This window comes from Grammomys surdaster, unplaced genomic scaffold, assembly GCF_004785775.1.
Source record: "Grammomys surdaster isolate TR1022 unplaced genomic scaffold, NIH_TR_1.0 211, whole genome shotgun sequence".
In the NCBI taxonomy this organism is placed as follows: Eukaryota; Metazoa; Chordata; class Mammalia; order Rodentia; family Muridae; genus Grammomys; species Grammomys surdaster.
Genome location: NW_021604656.1, coordinates 5,592,512 through 5,612,176, shown reverse-complemented (window position 1 = coordinate 5,612,176; position 19,665 = coordinate 5,592,512). Strand labels below are relative to the sequence as shown.

The 19,665-nt window shown below is 49.0% G+C and overlaps 1 protein-coding gene across 1 annotated transcript in view; it reads right to left on the bottom strand.

The window, feature by feature from the left end:
* Tgfbi (transforming growth factor beta induced) overlaps positions 1–721 on the bottom strand; it is a 30,398-nt gene extending 29,677 nt beyond the window's left edge. The window contains exon 1 of the mRNA XM_028772142.1: positions 520–721. Within this exon, the coding sequence (XP_028627975.1) occupies positions 520–653 (134 nt within the window). The 5' untranslated portion in view covers positions 654–721. The remainder of the gene's footprint in view (positions 1–519) is intronic.
* Between the last annotated feature and the right edge of the window lie 18,944 nt (positions 722–19,665).

Genomic DNA, 19,665 nt, shown 5'->3' with positions numbered 1-19,665 from the left:
CCACAGCTGTGGACAGAAGCACTGTCAGGTACTGAGTATTTGAATGCAGAGCAATACCAAGTGCACAGAAGCAGTGGGCACCTAGGGTCCTGCCACCAAGTACGTCTCACCCCTGAAATCACTGGACAGTGACCTGCCTAGGTTTCTCCTCTATGGTGGGTACCGTCTCAGGATGATGGTGATTCTGCGTTGAAAGCTGCCAACGCCCCCTTCTACCTAGAGTCAAGAAAGGAGCCAGAAAGTCCCCTAGAATGTTTCATGCACTTTCATCTGACTCTGTGGTCACTGGCCAGTGCCCCCAACCCTCTAGCTACAAAGCGTTCAATTGTGTCCCTGCATCTCATCCATCCACAGCCCCTCCCTCCACGCAGGTTTGGTCTCTCTATGCAATCGCTGATTTCCCCTCGGGCTTTGTCCCCCACACTCCTGGCCAGGTATGATGTCCCCAGATGAGCACACTGGCAGCTTAGCGACCTGTCCTGTGCTTGCACCTCCCACTACAGAGCGGCTGGGACTTACCCGTGCTGGCGGCCCCGGAGCCGGCTATGCTGCAGCACCAGCTGGTAGGGTGACTTGGAGGGGCCCGCCAGGGTTCCGGCGGGGCCCAGAGACAGTGCCAGAGCGAGGGTCAGCAGCCGCACGAGGAGTGCCATGGAGCTGGAGCACGCGCGGACTCACGATGAAAGCAGTCGCGGCGGGCGGGCGGCGCTGGCGAAGTGAGAGCGGCCAGGCAGCGCGCTGGGTTTAGTAGCCCGAGGGAGGGAGCAGCTGAGGGAGGGGAAGGGCAGCCGGCGCCTCCCAGACCAAGCCACTACTAAGCACCCGCGCCCTCCTGCACCGCCCAGCTCACACACACCCTCCCACTTCGCACAAAGTGCGGGTCCAAAGGAGAGCGTCCTCAAGTTTCACTTTCTTAAGGTGTTCACGCTTGGAGCCCAAAGATACCTCCCTGCCAGACTGCAGGAAGCCAGAGGGTCCGTGCTGACTCCCACCAGCTTAGGCCTGTCAGACTGGCCTCTGCAGTCCAGGTGCAGCAGCCCTCCTGTTACACTGTAGACCAGGAGCAAATCTTCCTGTTGACAGAAGGTAGAAAAGTGGGGTAGGGTGGGGCTCACACCTTGACATTCAGGAACCCCTCACCTGGTTTCTGTAAAGATCTGTGAATGCCAGGTAGATCCTGCAAAGAGACAGATCAGCTAAGAACGGCCCCGGATGAGCTCAAAATATGCCAATGGTCACCTGGTAGGGAGGTGAGTGTTCACCTTAGCATCTACTAATCACCCTCCCCTCACCTGATTCTACTAGCCCTAGGGATGAGCTCCCAATACTGGAAGAACATGGGCCTAGCAAAGAAGATGCCTTGGAGAGAGGTAGCTGGGGCCTTAAGAGTCTGGAGTAGGCTCCTGGCCCAGACAGTCTGGTAGCGGCTGCTTTTAGATCTGAAGTCTGAACAGGATTTAGCCAGGCAAGAGGAGCATGGGTTGAGAGTACCCAAGCTATCCAGTTAACCAAAATATGCTTGGTGGAGAATAGGGCAGAAGACAGCAGTGTGTCGGGGCTCCAAGCTAAGAATCCTGCCAGTGTTAGGGAAACAAACAAATGGTACAGTTGGTGTTCTGAGCAGGCAGCAGGAGGGATGAGTGAGCAGGAGGGGACTACGCAGGAACTTGAGCAACTGCCTTGGAAGTGGAGAAGGGATGGAGGTGTGTCTAGAAGACAGCATTCTCAAGGGAACAGACAAGCTGGTTCACCTTGATAACCCACAGGCTTGGGCTGACAAATGCCCAGGGGCACCAGTGCACCTCAGCTCTGAATGATGTTTCCGGAAAAACAGTAGCCAAGAGGTAAAGACCTGTCTTCAATGGTGGTGACATCATGCCATGAGATGGGGTCATGGGTTGAATAAACGTGGGGGGAGGGGAGAGAATAAAGTGAGCGTGAATATCCCCACGACTGGTGACCCAGAGAAATGTGAGGAAGCAGCCCCTGCTAACCTGCCTTCCTCGTCACACAGACTGTGTCCTCTGAACTGTGAGCTGAGACAAGTCTTCCTCTGTGAATTGCTTGTTGTCAAGCCTTGTCCCGGCAGTGAGAAAAGCCACTAATACACCAGGTGCTGGGGAACAAAGAAGCATCGAAGATGCATAAGGTGTTTGAAGTCTGGACACCGTGGTGGCTGCTGCTGCTGTTTTTCATAAGGAGGGCATGGAGATGGGTGTCCTTTGCCAGGGAAGGATGAGTAGCTTGGGACCTGATGAGTTTGAGGTACACATGATTCATCTCAGTGGAATGTCCACAGGCAGCCCAATCCAGGGCTCGAGGGAGGGATAAAAGGTGGAGATTCAGACCTGGAAGCCGTTCTTTAATAAGGGGACATGGAGTGAAGAGGTATTCAATGATTTGCTGGAGGGGAGGCACGAGCAGAGGGAGGTCTCTCAACGGATGCTGATAACCGAGTGGGTGGAGACGGGAGATGCAGTGAGAGGAAGGAAGACTTGATGGAGGAACAGAGAGAAAGACTGCGCACAGAACACATCTAAACAACGTCTGCTCTGCTAGAAAGCAAGCCCCGTCCCTGAGTCCGACGAGTGCCTGGTCTGGGATGCTGGAAAACACCCGGAGAAAGTCAAGTGCAGGCCTGATCCCAGAAAGGCTCCCCCGAGGCCAGAAGAAGCGTCTGTGTTAACTTGGGGAAGCGTCTGGGAGGCACACTTTCCACCTTCCAGTCCAGCACCCCCATCTCCTGAGAGATGGAGGGGGGTCTGAGCGAGGCCAGTCAGTGATCTCACCCATCCTCACTCCCCTCTCCATAAAACTAACATTCGATGAGTTGAGTTTTTCCATGAGCTCAGGAAGGAGATCACAGTAATGCTTCAGTTACTGTTTAGATATTTTTAAAAATTCCACCACAAGCTCCTCACTGCCCCAAACCATAAAAGGCAGTAATGTAAACATACCCCCCATGGTAGTAGCTGCTGCTTCAAAGACAGTGATGTTGCTGGCTGGGGAGGCCCTCCAGCCCTGTGACCTGGACCCACCAGGGCAGAACACAGACCTTTCATTTGAGGATTCTTTCCCCCCCTTTTTTCTTTCCATGTTAGAAAATCTAAACAAAAGAAAATGGGGCTGGTTTGGAACAATAATTACAAGCCCTTTACCAGGTACCTGAAAAATGGCTGCTTTGTGTTTCGTAGCACAATCAACCTCACCAAGAGCTATTTGAAAACAACTCCAGGCTGTGCAGACTGTGGCCCTTCAGCGGCAAAAGACGTGCCAGTGTTTCCAGTGAGCTGTTTGCATGGGATCCTGTGTTTGTGGACCAGAGCATAGGCAGCAGGCCAGCTCGGGCTGTGCTCCTCCTACCCCCGAGTTCCTGGTGATGCCTGAGCATCGAGGGAAATGGTCAAAGCTTTTCCAGAGGACATTCAGCCCCTCCAGCCTGCCCCATGTGCAACCTAGAAGGAACAGGAAGGCATGCTTGGCACGAGATTCCCAAGTTAAAGGAGCATGTTTCCTTTGTCATGCAGTGCAGTGTTCCCGTTCATGTGAGGCACATAGGCAAGAAGCAGCAGCCCTGTTTGCTGCAGTTACGGGCTGACAACGGATCTGGGTGGGAGCTGACTCTCCAGAGCTCTCCCACAGCCTTGCCACTACAGATGTGACTTTCGGAAAGCAGCGCGCACACCACATAATGCCTTAGAAATGTGGCCCTCTGCAGAGCCAGAGTCAGGCTCCACATTTTGACAGGGTCCCTTAGTGATGTTCTCTAGAAGCCTGGACCTCTGGGCTAATGTCAGCTGGGTAACCTTCAGGTGAGGGTAAGGTATGAGTCAAATGATTGACCCAAAAGGAATATACTGGAATATTTACCCCAGGAAATCTCAACTCATGTTGAGGCTAGCTCCCAACGTGGATGACCATCAAGGCGACCCCCAAGTGGCTTTTCCTCTGGGTTTTCTTGTTGATAGTGACCCCTACACACTGAACAGGGACAAAAAATTGGGCTCAAGTCATCTTCTGCCTTCCACCCCATCCAAGGCTCCATGGGAGGCTAGAACAGACCAAGATTTGTGACAGTTGGATCTCAAGACAAAGCCACAGCTTTGGACTTCCCAGCTGATGGGAACAGCAGCTGTCACAGCCCAGAAGCAGCACTAGGCTTCCAGATTTTGCCCCAAATAGCACAAGGCTCCAGGTTTGTACTGCTCAATGGCTTGCTGTTTTCCTGTCTCCAAACACTGGCTTTCTTCATGAGAGTTTCCCAAATGCTACTTACTGGTTAGAACCCAAATTTGTTTTCCAGAGAAATTGATTTTTCATAAGAGAGCTTCATTGATTTGGCTCAGCTGAAATCTCGGAGAAGAACCCAGGGCATTCTTGGGGTTGCTTTAACTGCCTAACCTCAAATACCTCTGCAGAGTGATGCCCAAGGACGGTGGTTGGCTGGCTTGTGGGATCAGGCTTAACCACATCATTCTGCTGCTTCCCTGGATGGGTATTTTTTTCTCCAAGGCGGGCAAGGGCCCAGAGAGTGTACAGTACCAGGTGGCTGTGCTTCTGAAGTCAGGAACTCACACAGCTCTCTGGCCCACACAGCTTTTTGACATCTTTGCTGACGGCACCATTCAAGGTTGGACACCCTGCATACGGGTTTGCCTCTCCTCTCCTTCTGACTCCCATATGCCCTCCGTTACCAACACAAACATTCTTCCAAATCTTCCTTCAACGTTTCTTATCCCCCTCTAACCCTTGTACACCCGAATTTCTGTTGCTCCTCTTATCGACCCACAGACAGCTCCAGAACACCTCTCCTACCCTAGTCCTTCATCCATCTTTCCCGGTATCTCCTGTCTATCCCAACCCACCAAACCCACCTCTCCTAGACATTCCTGACAGCTACTATGGAAGGAAGTTTATGGAAGAAAATCCAGACTGCTCTGTTGATTTTTTTTTTTTGCTTTCAATGTACAAAGAAAGAAACTCAGATTTATTATAGAAAGGCTTGGCAAATATGGGAAAAAAGACTAGACAGGTGGAGAATCCATCCGTGGCACCTATAGCAAAAGACCTTATAGCACATGTCCCTACTTTTATGTACCTGACACCCGAGTCCCCTTCAGAATTACTCCCTTTACTTCCCTAATCAGCTTGCCCATGTACACCATGGGCAGCAGCTCCTGTAGGGCACACCTCCTTGTCTCCCCTCCTCACACAGCCTCACAGCCCAGCAGCTCCCCCATGCTCCTCTTTGCCTTGTGCACACATATTGACACTTCCATAACCAACAGTTCCCTTTAACAAGTTTTGCTCAGGCAAATTACTTAACTTTTCCTGGGCTGGGGCCTTTCATCTGGATCCCTTTCCTGGAGGGTGAGAGTCTGTCTTGACAGGCACCCTGTGTGTTTATCCGGTAGTCCCTTTACATACCTCATCATAAGACACCATGGAAACAACTTGATATTTGTAGTCCTCTGGTGGGCTGCCCTGCTGAGTTTTGAATGGCCTTATCTAAATCATTTTCGGTGCATTCTTGATTTTACCAATTCAGAGGTCTAGGCTAGAGAGAGACTTCTTGAGGAGAGGCCGCTAGGGATGTCTAGGACTACACAGTCTTGTGTGGCGTCTGGTCAGGCTACAACTCGGAAGGGCTCAAAGGAACATTATCCTGCACCTACTGAAAATATCCCATACAATCATGAAGGTGTGAGAGTCCCAGCAGGTGCTCCCAAAGTCACATGCTGTCTCTGGCTGGTCCTCAAAACCAAGAGGAAGTAACTCTCTACTCCCTCAGTTGCAATGTTGTGTCAAAGTTTTAAAGGGAAAAGGCAAAGACAGACCCGGGCAAAGGTGACTTGCTAGTCCCACAGGATTTCAAGCTTGGACTGCTCCCAAACCTCCGTTCATCTCATCCATTAAGGGCCAGCCAGGAAGGCAGGATCCAAGGCTGTGTTAAGTAGAGATACCAAGTTTGAGATTGATGTTAGGAAGAATCAGAAAAGGACCATCAGAAAGGGGCACACATTTGTACACATGGAGTGCTGACCTGTCCATGGATTGCCCAAGTCATGAATCTGTCCACCCTTGAGAGAATACTCTGGATCGAGTACTGTTCTCTTCACTACTCCACACACACAAAAATCAAGGCTGGGAGACTCAAAGAAACTCACCAGAGCATTCCCAGAACAGGTAAAGCAGAGTCAGTACAAGAAGAGAGTGGCTTCCCGGCTCCTTGCCAGCCTGCCGTCCCCCAAACCACCATGTGAGCCGCGGCCTGTAGGGAGTAGAGGAGGCCCCAAATGTGTGAAATCCTGAGTGAATGTCTGACAGGACCCATAGCATCGGATCCTTGGGAAAATAGGAAACTCCCTCTCTCCCCACGAGGCTCAGGGGAGAAAAGCAAGTGTGAGTGTTCACAGTGTGTATAGAAAATGCCCACCATAGCCTTCCCTCTCCGGATGCTTCTGCCTGAAGACCACTCCCCTACAGAGATGGCTCCCACAGACCTGAATGAAATCTGCCTCTAATTTCAACTGTACGTGATAACCCTGCCTATGTGTTCGGAGGCATACAACAAACACACCGAGATTCCAGGATACTGCTGTTTCTCCATCAGAGAGCCCCATTCACCTGATCCCAGCTCTCCTGTGTTTGACTTTTCTTCTTTCCTCAATGTCCAGGTCAGGTCAATTCCTCAATGAATTGTTCAAAGATGTACCCCTCTCCATGTAGGATAGCCCCATAAGTTCTAAAACCCTACCTTTTTCTTTGCTTAAAGATTCAGTCAGCATCACACCTCCCACCACCAGCTTCCCAAATCCTCTCTGGTAAAGAGGTAGCTTTGGTGAGGGAAGCAGTAGCTCAGTGATCTCTTCTCCAGAGTGCAGAGGGCACTGGGCCAACGTTCGGATGTATCTCGAAGTCAAGGCCCTTTGAATTAGTATTGCTTGCCCAGCCTCAGAGGCAGGAGGAGCTCACAAAGCAAGCTGCAGACCTGGCAGGGCTACACAGTGAGAGACTGCGTTTCAAACAAGTGAAAGAGTTCACCAGCAGACTGTCTCCACTCCTAGCACAGAAGAACAGGTCTTATCTATGGCTTGGTGAGTCTCTCTGGGGTGGTACTCCGCAGGTTCACCAGAGGGGATTCCCGTCAGCCAGCTACGCTGTTGGTCCCCTGGCTAGGACTCTCTCCAGACAACCCTACTTTAGGTGCTAACTTTCAGGAAGCATTTAGAATTTCAACAAAAATGAAAATCACAACTGTGCAGGTTGGAGATGCAAGCTGGTGGCAGAAGGCTTGTCTCGCAAGCGAAAGGGCCCGGTTTCAAATCCTAGAAGTGCGACAAAGAAGCAGATACTCATTTGAGCACAAAAGGACCTTCATTTTTACGCCTGAAGTACATCCCTGGCATCTGTATAGACACCTAGGTGACTTACAGCTAATATCTCACTTACAGAATACCGGGGCCTTTTGGAGGGGATATTTCCTAGTCCTCACTTTGGGAATCTGGGCCCCAGGCCAAACTCTATTGCCTCAGCTTATAAGAGATTCTTTTAGTTTTGTTTTTTAAAAACATTTATTTATTTATTTACTCACTTACTTATGTATGCACATGTGCTTGACACACACAGGGTACATGTCCAGGTTTGAGGACAACTTCCAAGAGTCGTTTCTCTCTTTCTACTATGTCAGTTCCAAAGATGAAAGTCAGGTGGGACTCAGGCCTTCAGGCCTGGTGGTGAGTGATTTTACCCACGGAGCAATCTCCCTGGCCCTCAGGGATTCCTAAGTACTCTTTGGCAGCAGCCAGCTCACTTCCGTCCTTCTGCTTAGACTGTCTAGACCCCTCCTTAACCTTCTACAGTTGAAGCAATTCCTCTGTCTGACTGGGGCAAGGCAGAGATGGTTTTCCTAGTGCAGCTCCCTCTGGAGATGGACTCATAGCCGTGAAGCAGTCAGCACTTCTATAAAGCACCAGAAAGTCACGTGAAATAAGAAGTGAACAGTCCCAGTGAAGGGGTGGCTGGGCACATTGAAAGAAAGGACTTTAAACATGAATTACTTAAACTAGTAGCTGAAAGAAAGAACTTTAAATACTTTGTTTCATTATTGATCAAATATATGTTCCATGTGTGCAAATTAGTCAAACTAGTGGCATTGTTTAACGTTCAGGACATCAAAGTCTTGCAACAACAAAAGTCACTTCCTTTCTAATGCAGCAGCCGCATTAGGGGCTGAGTCCATCCTCTTATTAGTCAGTCCTTTGAAAAAAAAAATATTCTGGCAGTTTTCGGAAGTTAGCACACTCCAGAAAGTAGGTCTTGGTGGGGTCTCCCATCTGTCTGAGCTCTCCATAGCTAGCCTGTAGTGGGCCGCACGCCGCTTCCAGACAGGACTGAGTCATGACTGGCGGGAGGCACTCAGCCCATAGAGGGCCAGATGCACACATGGTGAAATCAGCGCCTAATATAAGGCTCTACGCAGAAGCAGCTCCTGAGGGAAGTACCAGCCACACGCCACACCATACAGCTGGTGTGGGCAGGGAGGGGGGCAGGGGTCCCAGACTCTTCCCAGAAGAGGTGATTCATCATCTGAATGAGAGGGAAGCTGTGTCAGCAAGGTAGCCTGCAACTCCTCAGGCAGAAACTGTAGACGACTGTTCGGCTGGCTTTCGGGTTCCTGTTGGTACTTGATCATTTGGGAGACTCAGGAAAGCACAGAGAAGTCACATTTAAATGCACTAATTCCTACTGGCCAAATAATGTCATCCTGGCTTTTTACATCGAATCGTCTTTGACCCTTCTCTCCATGGTTTAGAATGTTCATTCAGTCTTCTCAAAGGTAGATCACCTCAGTCTTCTTTGGACCACTTCTCCAAAAGCACGAAGGCCCAAAGTATGTCCTAAGAATTGTGGGTCCTCATGCCATCTGCAGGAGCGCCAACCAGCATCGTGTGTTGGTCGTATTCAAGCTTCTGCTGAACTTTCTGGTTGCTTGTAGTTTCAAGGAGGCAAGGTGGGGCAACAAGTGGAGGTCTTTATGGTCCGCAAACACCAGGCTCTCTCTGTGTGACCAAACCCAACAAGTGCAGCTTCTACTGAGCCCTTGGGACGCTGCGGCAGAGGCTGCCAAGTTTGAGAAGGACACGGATCTCAAGGCTGGGCTCCCTAAGGCTTGGCACGGTGATTAAACTACAGCAAGACGTGCGACCTCAAACAAGTGTTTAGTTAGATACAAAGCTCACTGAAGCTCCCCCTTTCCAAATAATGATGCTGTGCCACTGTGAATTATTTTTTTTCTTTAGTCTCTATACTTCAGAGACCCAAGTTATCACTTCTAAGCAGAGAGTTAAACAGAAAGGAAGGCAGCAGGGTCATGAGACCAGGGCTTTCATGCTCTCTCTTTCTAATCGATTCCAGATGTGGGGATTGGCATGGTGTCAGCTCCGGGACAATAACGAATGAAAGTCCTTTCCCCAGCTAGCAGCAAGCGGCTACTGGTCCCAGCAGCGTGGCCCATGTGTTTTTATTTCAGAGGCTTCACTTGGCTGGAGGCATTGGATCATGTTGAATGTTTACCTGGCAAGGGCCTCAGAATAGATGACAGCAAGCCACGAAGACTGTAGCCCAATATGTCTCCTTCAAAAGAAGGTCACAGAATGCTTCTATGTGATCCTAAGCAAAGGTTGCAGGAGAGGCTAGATTTTGGATAGAAACCTCTTATTGTAGAAATGGTATCTTGGAAACCATTAGCTCAGGACCCTGTACTTCCTATAGATGAAATGCTTGTCTGTTCTGTGGTCCAGAAGGGAGAAAGCAAGAGAGGGTTATTTCCAAGCGTGGATGCTTACAAAAGTCAACCACATGCATGAGATGGAATCAAGTGACTGAGGCTACAGATAGGCACGCAAAAGGCCTTGGCAGGCACAGTTAGACCTGTTTTCATGAAAGAGATACTCTGGAAGTGGTTGGATCTGGCTTGATTCAAGTGACCTCTCCCTCTGAGGCAAGGTCAGCCTTGAGTACCTTGCTCAAAGTCTTGAAGCCAAGTTAGCTGAGCCCAGCCTCCCATGTTGCCCTTGGGTTCTCTCCTGGGTCTCACAGTCTCCTCCGGATTCTCAGTCATTGAGCAATCTCTTTTGCCATAAACCACAGGGAGAATCAGCACCGAGGGCTGGAAACTGGAAAAAAAAAAAAAACAACACACAGACTGGTTTGAGTTAAGTGTGACCTTCTTTAGCAGAGGAATGGGAAGTTGGATGGCCAGGATGGTACCGCCAACCCTCTGGAGCCAACCATGAGATTCCGATGGTTTGGTAGTATAAGAATTAGCTTTGTGCTCTTAGGAACACAAGGAGTACCGGCTTGTGGCTTTCTAGGAACATGTCACAAATAGAAGATTCTGGAAGGTCACAGAAGTTCTTCATTTTGGGTCTTAAAAAGAATGATCTCCAGTCCCAGTTGGCTTTGACTTGTCAGTGAATAGGGCTGCTTCCCTCAGTCTGTGTACTTTGTGGTTTTGAAGAGACCACCCTGAAGGGTGTGAGCCAGAGAGAAAGAGGAGACAAGAGAGGAGTTGGCAAAGGGCAAAGGTCACCTGGGGGCAGCAAGAAAAGCTAAGGCTGTCAGCTGAGTGACTAGATCTGACTTGCTAGGACCAAGCGAGTGTGAACGGACAATCCTGCCTTCTCATCCCCACTGATGACTCTGCTCTTCTGTGGTCTGGGACAGCAGATGCAGGCTGAGACAAGTCACGTATTATGTTTACCAGCCCAGAGCCCCAGTCCAGGGATCAATGGCTACACATTCTTCTTGCGGGCAAAGTGTTACTAACTCAATCCTGATTTTGGAGACACACGTAAATATATAATTTCAGAATATTACCTCCTATGGATTCATGCCTTATGAGCCAGCAGGTAAGATACTAGTAGCTCCTGTCTGGCTAGACTGGGTTCCATGTCGTGCTGCCTGAGCCCAGAGAAGATACATGGAAAGCCCAAGAGTTTGCAAGAGGCCTCCCTTCCTCTTAAACTTAACAACCAACAAATGCTTCCTGACAGTTAGCTGTGGTACTGCATAGTTAAGCAACAGAATGTAGATACAAAACCAGAAGATTCTCTGTGTTTGCCAGATTGCGTGTCATTGTCTAGGAAGACAGGGAAATAGGTGACGTCAAGACCAGTAAACCTGCATCTCCACAGCTAATGTTAGGAGAATCTTCTGTTCTCAGAATCCATTCTGACTTCCGCTTGCCCACAATAGTTTAGCTTAGACAACTCTTTCTCAAGGACACGCACGTTGCCGACTATAACCTGGGAGGTGCCCTTCTCTGGCCTTCTTCCATTGGCCCTGTTGGTCTACTGTCACCATGGCAAACAGTGGCACGCCTGCCCTCCTTACTAGATCACCAGATTGGTGAGGGTAGGGGAATGCCTGCCCAATTCCCAGAATTCATCACCAGCCCATTTTATTCATGAACTATCTGGCATAATGAGAGGGAAAAGCCACTCCGGGCTTACAGTCTTTGGAAGGTGTCTTGAGATTTTCTTTGAGAAAGTTTGAAAGGGGAAGAAGGCGAGAGACACGGAGCCTAGCTTCACTATGTTCCCAACCCCCATGAGATTTCCATGGGAACAAATCTGGGAACCAATGCTCATAGCAAAGAGGGAGGGTATTCACTTAAATGGACCCCCCCATGCCAGGAAGGTTTCCAAGATGCCAACTATGCTAATGCTTCTTACCGTTCGGGGGAGTGGGCTACAAGCCAGGCCACTTCTTGGGATATCTCATCAGATCTTTCTGACGACCTTGCTGAAAGACACTTGTCTTTATTTTTGCAGATGAGGGGCTGAGCCTCAGAAAGGGTGGGACTTGGCCAGCCCTGCACAGGGACTGAGCCAAGAGTCTTAGCCAGGGCCGTTTGGCTCAAAGTCAGCAATCTTCAAATACATTGTTTATAAACCTCCTCAAAGGACTGACCTTCTTGTACATTTGAAAGCTTATATGTAAAGATTTTTTATTATATATTTAAATCATTGCCTAAAAATGTTAGAGCATTATATTGAATGTGTACATACTTTATTTTTTTGTCAAAATATTGGAAATGTAAATGTGGTTCATATAATTATGAAAAAGATCTCTGCTCTATTTCAAATCCATCTCTTCCCAGGCTTGGGAGAGCTATCACTCTCTTGTATGTGAGTGTTCTCTGTCATCGGAAGTAATAATGGAACTACAGGCTGCTGGGAGGGTCAGATAGGCTACATGAACAGGGATCAGTACAAGGACTGGTCCACACAGCTTGGTACATGTGGGCCACTATTGCGTGATCTCAGTGTGCCACCAGCCTGTGCTGTCACACTAGCCTAGACTTCTTTGGTTGAGAACAGCAGGACTTCAATTTAATCCAAATGAGCATGTCACTCCCTGCCTTAGTCTAGGTCCAGGGAGAAAGACAAGTCTATGTTTACTAGAGACCGCTTCGACAGAATCAGGCACAAACTTTGTCTGCTTCTTGCATGGGTCTCAGAGTCCGTGCTGTCTCCCTGTCTTCGGTGGGGATTCTGGCACAATGATTATGGCGTGCTGCTTACAGGGAAGTCTTGCTTTCATTGAGGTGAGAAGAGAAATGGGGGAAGATGTGCCTGTGAATAGGGGTGCGCTAGGCATGCCCACAGAGGATCTGGAAATTGGTTCTTGTAAGGTCTACACATATGCCCTGAAAGATCTTCCTATAGCCCGTCAGGGGGTGGTATACTATTTTAGAGTCCCCATCTGTCCTTGAAGTATTGGAACCACATATAACTGAAACAGTCCTCTCTCCGCTGAAGCCAGCATCCAAGACATACCCAAAGGTTTTCTCATTGTGTCTTCTCTAGATCAGTGAGATTGTACTTAGCAGCTGCAGGGCCACAGACTCAGGCTTTCTCACCAGCGGTCTACAGCCCAGGACGGTAGCATCTCTGGTACACTCTGGAGCCACCCTATCCTTTTAATTGGAATCCTTAATAAATGTGTGGTGACCCATTTTGTGTTCATATCAGAGTCGCTTGTGGTTGGGAACATCAAGATATCCTGCACACTTGGACAAACTCTGGACTGACTGAACTAGAATCTTTAAGAGCCAAACAGATGCACAGTTGAGCACACTTACTGGATACAGTGTGATATTTCAGGACACATATACAACATGGGATAGACAAGGCTGGCTACCTTATCTAGAACCTAGAACATAAATCATTTCTTGGTGTTGGTGTTCTGGGTTGAATATGAACCCCATCTCCCAAGGGCTCCTGCATGGAGAGGTTGATCCCTAGTTGGTGGTGTGAACTTAGGAGGTGAGGTCAAACTGGAGGAAGTAGGCCCTAAGAGACAAGCTTTAAAAGTTATATCTGGTCCCCAGTACCTTCCCCACTCCTGCATCTTGTCTGTCTGAGGCGAGGCATGGCCTCAGTCACATGTTCCAGTCGGTCCCTGCCACATGCTCTTGTTCCTGCCACATGCTATGTTCTGCCTTATTGTGGGCTCAGAATCACCAGTCACGGGCTCTGGACTGAGACCCCTAAAAACAGGATCCCAAATAAGTCCTCTCTCACTTGTTGCTTATACCAGGTCATTCTGTCACAATAACGAAATCTGACTAGCCCAGCAGGTAACACTAAAGGAAATCTTCCCTGCTAGCTAGCTACTTTGAGATTATCCTTAACAGTTACCCTGCCATGTCATAGAACAGTAGAAGTCACCTCTCCCACCCGACTCCATCACTGGACCTACTAGCCCTCCTCTCTCAAACCTTTCTCCTCATGGTTGGTCCTCCTGGCTTCTGGTAACTACAGTTCTACTCTCCGTTCCCATGAGATCCATATTTTAGCTTTGATATGTACCTGAGAGCATGCATCATTTGTCTGCCTGAAGGCACGGTTGGGTTTGGTTTGGTTTGGAAGTTCTCAAGTGATTCTAGTGTGCAGCCAGGCTGAGAACCACAGACCTTGGCAGCCCCACCCCCACGTATCTGCTGTATCTCAGTGCCCCTGAGCACCAGGCGGCCTCTAGCCCTTTCCCACCTAAGGCAAGATTTCTTTCAGTGTGGCCTTTGCTCTCCCCGCCCTAGATTTCCCTCAAACACTCCCCCACTTTCTAACCCAGCTGAGTGACTCATTCATGCCTCCAGTTCCCACAACCCACCCTTGATCCTCCACCTTCCCAATCTTGGACCAAACTTGCTCGCCCTTTAAGAGCCCTCACGGACATCTAGCTTTTTCCTCACATGGCCCGTATGCCGTCGCCTCCTTCCCACTAGACTGGGGACCCTAAGGACAGAGTGAAGCCCCGCTGACCTTGCTGATTCTGAAGCTCCCATGCTCGGCTGTGCACATAGCAGCTGCCGAGGATACCCCTCCTCCTGTACCTCATCGAGACGGAAGGCAGACCTAACACTGTTTGGGAAGCCTGGGAAAGGCTGGCAGAACCTGACAGACCTTGACACTCTGCAGAGGAGGAGACAACCACCAGGAAGTGGCCTGTTAGCCTCTCAGCATGCTAACTGGTTTCATTAAAGCTGTTATGGTAGAGTGTTCACTACATGCTCCAGGCCCTGGGTTCAATTCACAGACTTAATGGGGGTGAGGGGGACACAGCTCTTTAAAAATCACTGTTCTAAAAGGAGTAGGCAAACCTGACATTAGGCAAATTGCTCTCCTTCCTGCAACATAAAAGTTCCTGTTGTTTCAGTTAACACAGAATGTGGGCCTCTCCCTTCTAAATAATAGCTTTACCCTTCAGTGGGGTAAGATAGTTTTTATTTTTTTCCTCACAACTGGCAGAAACTGACCACCAGACTTCAAAGGAAGCACCCCCAGCGCTCCAGTTACTGCCTGCAGCTCCCTCAGGAAGCTCTTTGCCTGGCTTCCTTTTAATACACAGGCTAGCGTCTGGGCTCTGACAGAGCCCGCCTCTGTTTTCCTTCGCATTATGGAAATCATCTCACTGCTTGCCCTTATAGAAAGCCAGGCAGCACACAGATATTTAACATCAGAAGCAGCACAGGGAGGGGACCTCACCTAACCATCATTGGCATCCATGTTCCTTCAATAGGTACCCACTCCTAACACCGCCGTGCCAGGCCACCCTGAAGACAACGTTAGCATACGGACCCACACCGATCATGTTCAAGACAATTCTTGAAGATCAGATTTGGGACCTGTGGGTTGTAGGTGAATGGTAGGATCCATTCACTAATTAGCATCTCAGCCCCAGTTCTTAGGCACTGGAGAGGTGTGAGGAGGAGGAGGCACTTTCCTCCGGAGCACAGTAGCCAATGGGAGTGGATCTCTAACTTGTAGAAGTGAGTTGGCCTCTGCTTCTCTCCTGGGTGTGCAGTATTCAGACAGAACTCCATAGGCTCCAGTTAGAACAGGGCCAGCTTATCTAAAGTGATTGGAAGCCCCCCAACCTCCCAAGCGTTAGGCTTGGAACAGGCTGCAGAAGCTGTTGGGAGGCCCATGGGGGACCTTTAAGAATATGCAGCCGTGTGTCACAATTGGCTGATAACCAGCACTCTGAGGCTGCGCCTGGGATCTCCATAGCAAGTGCAGCTGGCCTCAGGCAGGAGCCAGACTGTCTTATAGACGGCCTCTAACTTTGGCTGTGTCTGTAACTCAACAGAAGCTTCCAGTGGGCTGGGTAGTTCCCAGTCCATTCAAACCTCACTCTCCCACAGAAACTTCAGTCCCAAGGAGAAAAGAAAGTGGGGCTTTCTGAGCCAAACAGAGAAACCTGTTTGCACATGCCCACACATTCCAGAGATGAGGCTGTGGTGACAAGTCTACATTAAGAACATCCCTCACTCAAAAAATAAGCCTCTAAGAATGCTAACTACGAACTTAGAAGAGGATGGTTCGAGTTCAAATTTCTGATGAGGAAGCCTAAGGAGATGGCTTGGCCAGTGTGGTGCTCGGCATACAAGCCTGAGGATCTGAGTTCCGATCCCCAGCATCCAGGTAAAATGCTGAGTATAGCAAAATACACCTGCAACCCCTTCACTGGTGGGGGTCAGGTAGGCAGACAGGAGTATCTCTGCAGCTTTCAGGCCAACTAGTCTATCCACTCAGGGATCTCTAGGTTCAATGAGAGAATTGATATCAAAAAATAAGAAGGAGGGTGATAAAGATACTCGGCATCTGCCAGGTGGTGGTGGCGCGTACCTTTAATCCCAGCCCTTGGGAGGCAGAGGCAGGCGGATTTCCGAGTTCGAGGCCAGCCCGAGGCCAGAGTGAGTTCCAGGATAGCCAGGGCTACACAGAGAAACCCTGTCTCGAAAAACCTAAAAAAAAAAAAAAAGATACTGGCATCCAAATGCATAAGCACATAGGTGTGCATACATACGAACATGTGCACGCACGTGTGTGCGCATGTACACACACACACACACACACACGCACACATTTTCTGATGAGAGCTGCAGTTTTGACATTTATTCAGAAAGGCATGAATTGGACACACTGAGAAGAGGAAACAGCTTCCCAAATATCAGCATTAATTTCCAAGATTCCATTCGATTACACAACACCCTACTTCCTCTTCCTCAGCGAACATGACCAAGCAATTGTCCGAAGCATGTGCTGTAGTATGTTTCAGAAAAGACTAGTACACACTTACATGTGAGTGTGTGTTCTCATGTGCAAAGCAAGGCATTACAGACAGAAAGTCCTCACAGAGAGAGAGGGCTCCTGTCCTCCAATTTCACTGGAGATTGGAGGAAGCTTTTCTCAAGTTCATTTCTCGTATTGAAACCCAAGTGTTGATGATGTACGTTGTTTTTAAATCTTTGACTAGAAAACACCCAGAGTAAATCTCAACCCTGTTAGCCTTGGAAGATGACCACCCATCTCAAAATCCTCCTTCGCCCACGAACCACAGGCTGTCTCCAACACACTCGTTCAGTGCACACATGGGGCGGCTTAGACATTTGCCTCCTGCTAGCTATCAGCATGCATGGCTTTTAGATCACACACACACACACACACACACACACACACACACACCAGATTCAAAAGACTATCCGATAAGGGAGAGCATTATAGGACGTTGGTGATGGTGGATTGGAACGTAATTTATCAAAGCAAAGAGAACACGGTAGGAAGTCACTCTTCACTGCTAAGGTCTCGAATGAGTTGTGTCAAGTAAGACGTGAGTGTGGGCTTCCTCATCAACGAAAAAGAACCATGGAGTCAAATCTGGACTTGCCAGAGATTCAGAGGGAAGAAAATAACCCTCTCCCCACACCCCAGTTCTGTCTTGTTTTGTGTGTAGAAAAGCTTTATGGTGGTGATTTCAACCAAGACAAAATCAGTTGTTAAAATATTGTACTTTAATCCAAGTGCTACTCAACGTGTGTGGTGTGACACACGTTGGTGACATACTCACCTGAGGAGTCTCATTTCTTCCAGGCCTGCGACCAGAACGACTGTGTTTCTAAAGGAAAACTAGCAGGGTTAGAGAACGGCAGAGGAAGGAGTAAGGGGGAATTCATGAGCTGGAAATCACATCAATCAGAGCAAAGAGCGACTTCACTGACCTGGCCAGCATTACACCTTATAACTACACTATAAGCTCTGTGTGTAAAAGCGAGTTTTCCTCCCTCCCCCTCCTCCCATTCTCTCCTCTCTGACATCCCCTCCTCTCCCCTTCCTCCCCTCCCCTGCCCTCCCCTCCCCTCTGGTGCTGGGTATAGGATCCTCCATCACACATGCCAAGCTCCACCCTGGTACTCTTAGCAGCCAGGTCACAAAATAAAAAAAGAAATGGGTGACATTTAGTCCTAACTATATATTTAATTGAAGCCAGTACATTTAAAATATTACTTCAATATAAATTATTTTTTTTAAAAAATATTATCCAGTCTTCAGTTCTTTTCTTTTTCATGTCAAGTATTTAAAATCATACAAATTAGACAAGTTATACTCCAGGCACTACCACCCATGCATTTCTGGAAGGTTTTACATTTTATCAAAAACACAGACTGTAAATTCTAGGAGGAAGAAGCAGAAATGAAGCCAAGCCATGTGCCTCGTAGGTTAAGGGCCGCTTTGGAGAGGTTAAGCCTTCCAGAGGCATGCAAACTGAAGCACACAACTGTCAGCTAACTGCTTGAGTGTGCGCATAGACCCAGACCCCTCTTCTAATTCTCAAGGAGCAACAGTAAAATACCAGAGTTATTTGAAGTCCATCTGAGTAGATGGATGGTTTCTTTCAATGGCACCTCCTTAAAAAGGAACTAGCTAGTGTGAGCTTATAAGGCTTGTCACACTGTGAGGGTGGCAGAGGGAGGGAAGACAAGTGACAATCCAGCAGAAAGAGGCAAGTGGCCGTGAGCTTCATCCACGTGAGCGAGATGGGGCCAGAGCACAGTCATTCAGAACGTCACCCATCTGGAATGAGGACACAAAGCCAGCACATCAGTCATGAGCCGGAAAGGACGTCAATCAGGAGTTGGAATGGCCTGTTGGCCTTCTGTGGCAATGATCTGGAGCCTTTGGCGGAGCCAGGCACAGTTTAGAACAGAACTTGACAATAGTGCCTAACACAATCAGAACTCAGAGGTGGGGAGTGATGTCTGGGCCTCCACAGATGGTATAGCTCAGGGCTGACGCTCTTCCTACCAGGTGGGAGCTAAGAAGATCCTGCGCTAGCATGCCAGCACCATTCTGAGTCCATGAGGTCCGGGAGAGAAACACCACACCAGCCTACCGGGGAGACCTTCGGCAGGCCAGTCTTCCTGGAAGTCTGCTGAGGTTGAATCCCAGGGTCTCAGGAAAACTCATAAAGGTGTACCTTGAAGTTCCTCAGAGCATCTGGGTGACCCTGGATAGAACTTACTAGGCATAGCAGTGAACCCCACGAAGATGTCCCATGCTGGAGAGGTGAGGACTCGGCTCATTTGAGGCCTTGGCTTGGGGGACCCTGTTCAGATTGCAGTAATAATCAGCCATGGTGTGGGACTTCCAAAGGCAAGGGCAAGTGACTCCACTTGGGAGAAGAGTCTCCTAGGAAAAGAGAGAATAAAACCAATACAAAGGCTTCAGAATAGGGAGGCATCAGGGACAGAGAGTGTCTTGACAGTCTCTGAAGCAAGATTTACCCCTGTAATGACCAATGCCAACAAATGCCCTTTGACTTCCCCTAACTGTACTGTGTTTGTTACTCCCAACTGAAAGACTCTTGGCTGAGAAGTTGGTCAATGCCAAGTGTGTGGCTTCTTTCCTCAAGGAACCCGCTCTGTTATGAGAACAGTTCTCTCTCCCCTGAAGGTTCACACAAACAACCAAACAGCTGAGCAAGCCAGATGCCTTCGAAAGTCATCCCTCTTCCCTGGAATATGGCAGGCGGGTGGACACGTAGGGATCTCCACACAGGAAGAACGGAGCCCGGTTACCAAGGGCTCTTCTTAAAATGCCTCCAAGAACAGTTTTACCCAAGGGCTCTTCTTAAAACACCTCCAAGAACAGTTTTACCCTGCCCCTTCCCAGAGCACCTCAGTGACACCCAGTGCGTTTACAGTCATATGTGGGATCTGGTCCCAGCTGCTCTCCAACATTGCACCAGCCACTCATGCCCTCCCCCCCCCTCCCCCTCGTTCGCTCTCTCTCTCTCTCTCTCTCTCTCTCTCTC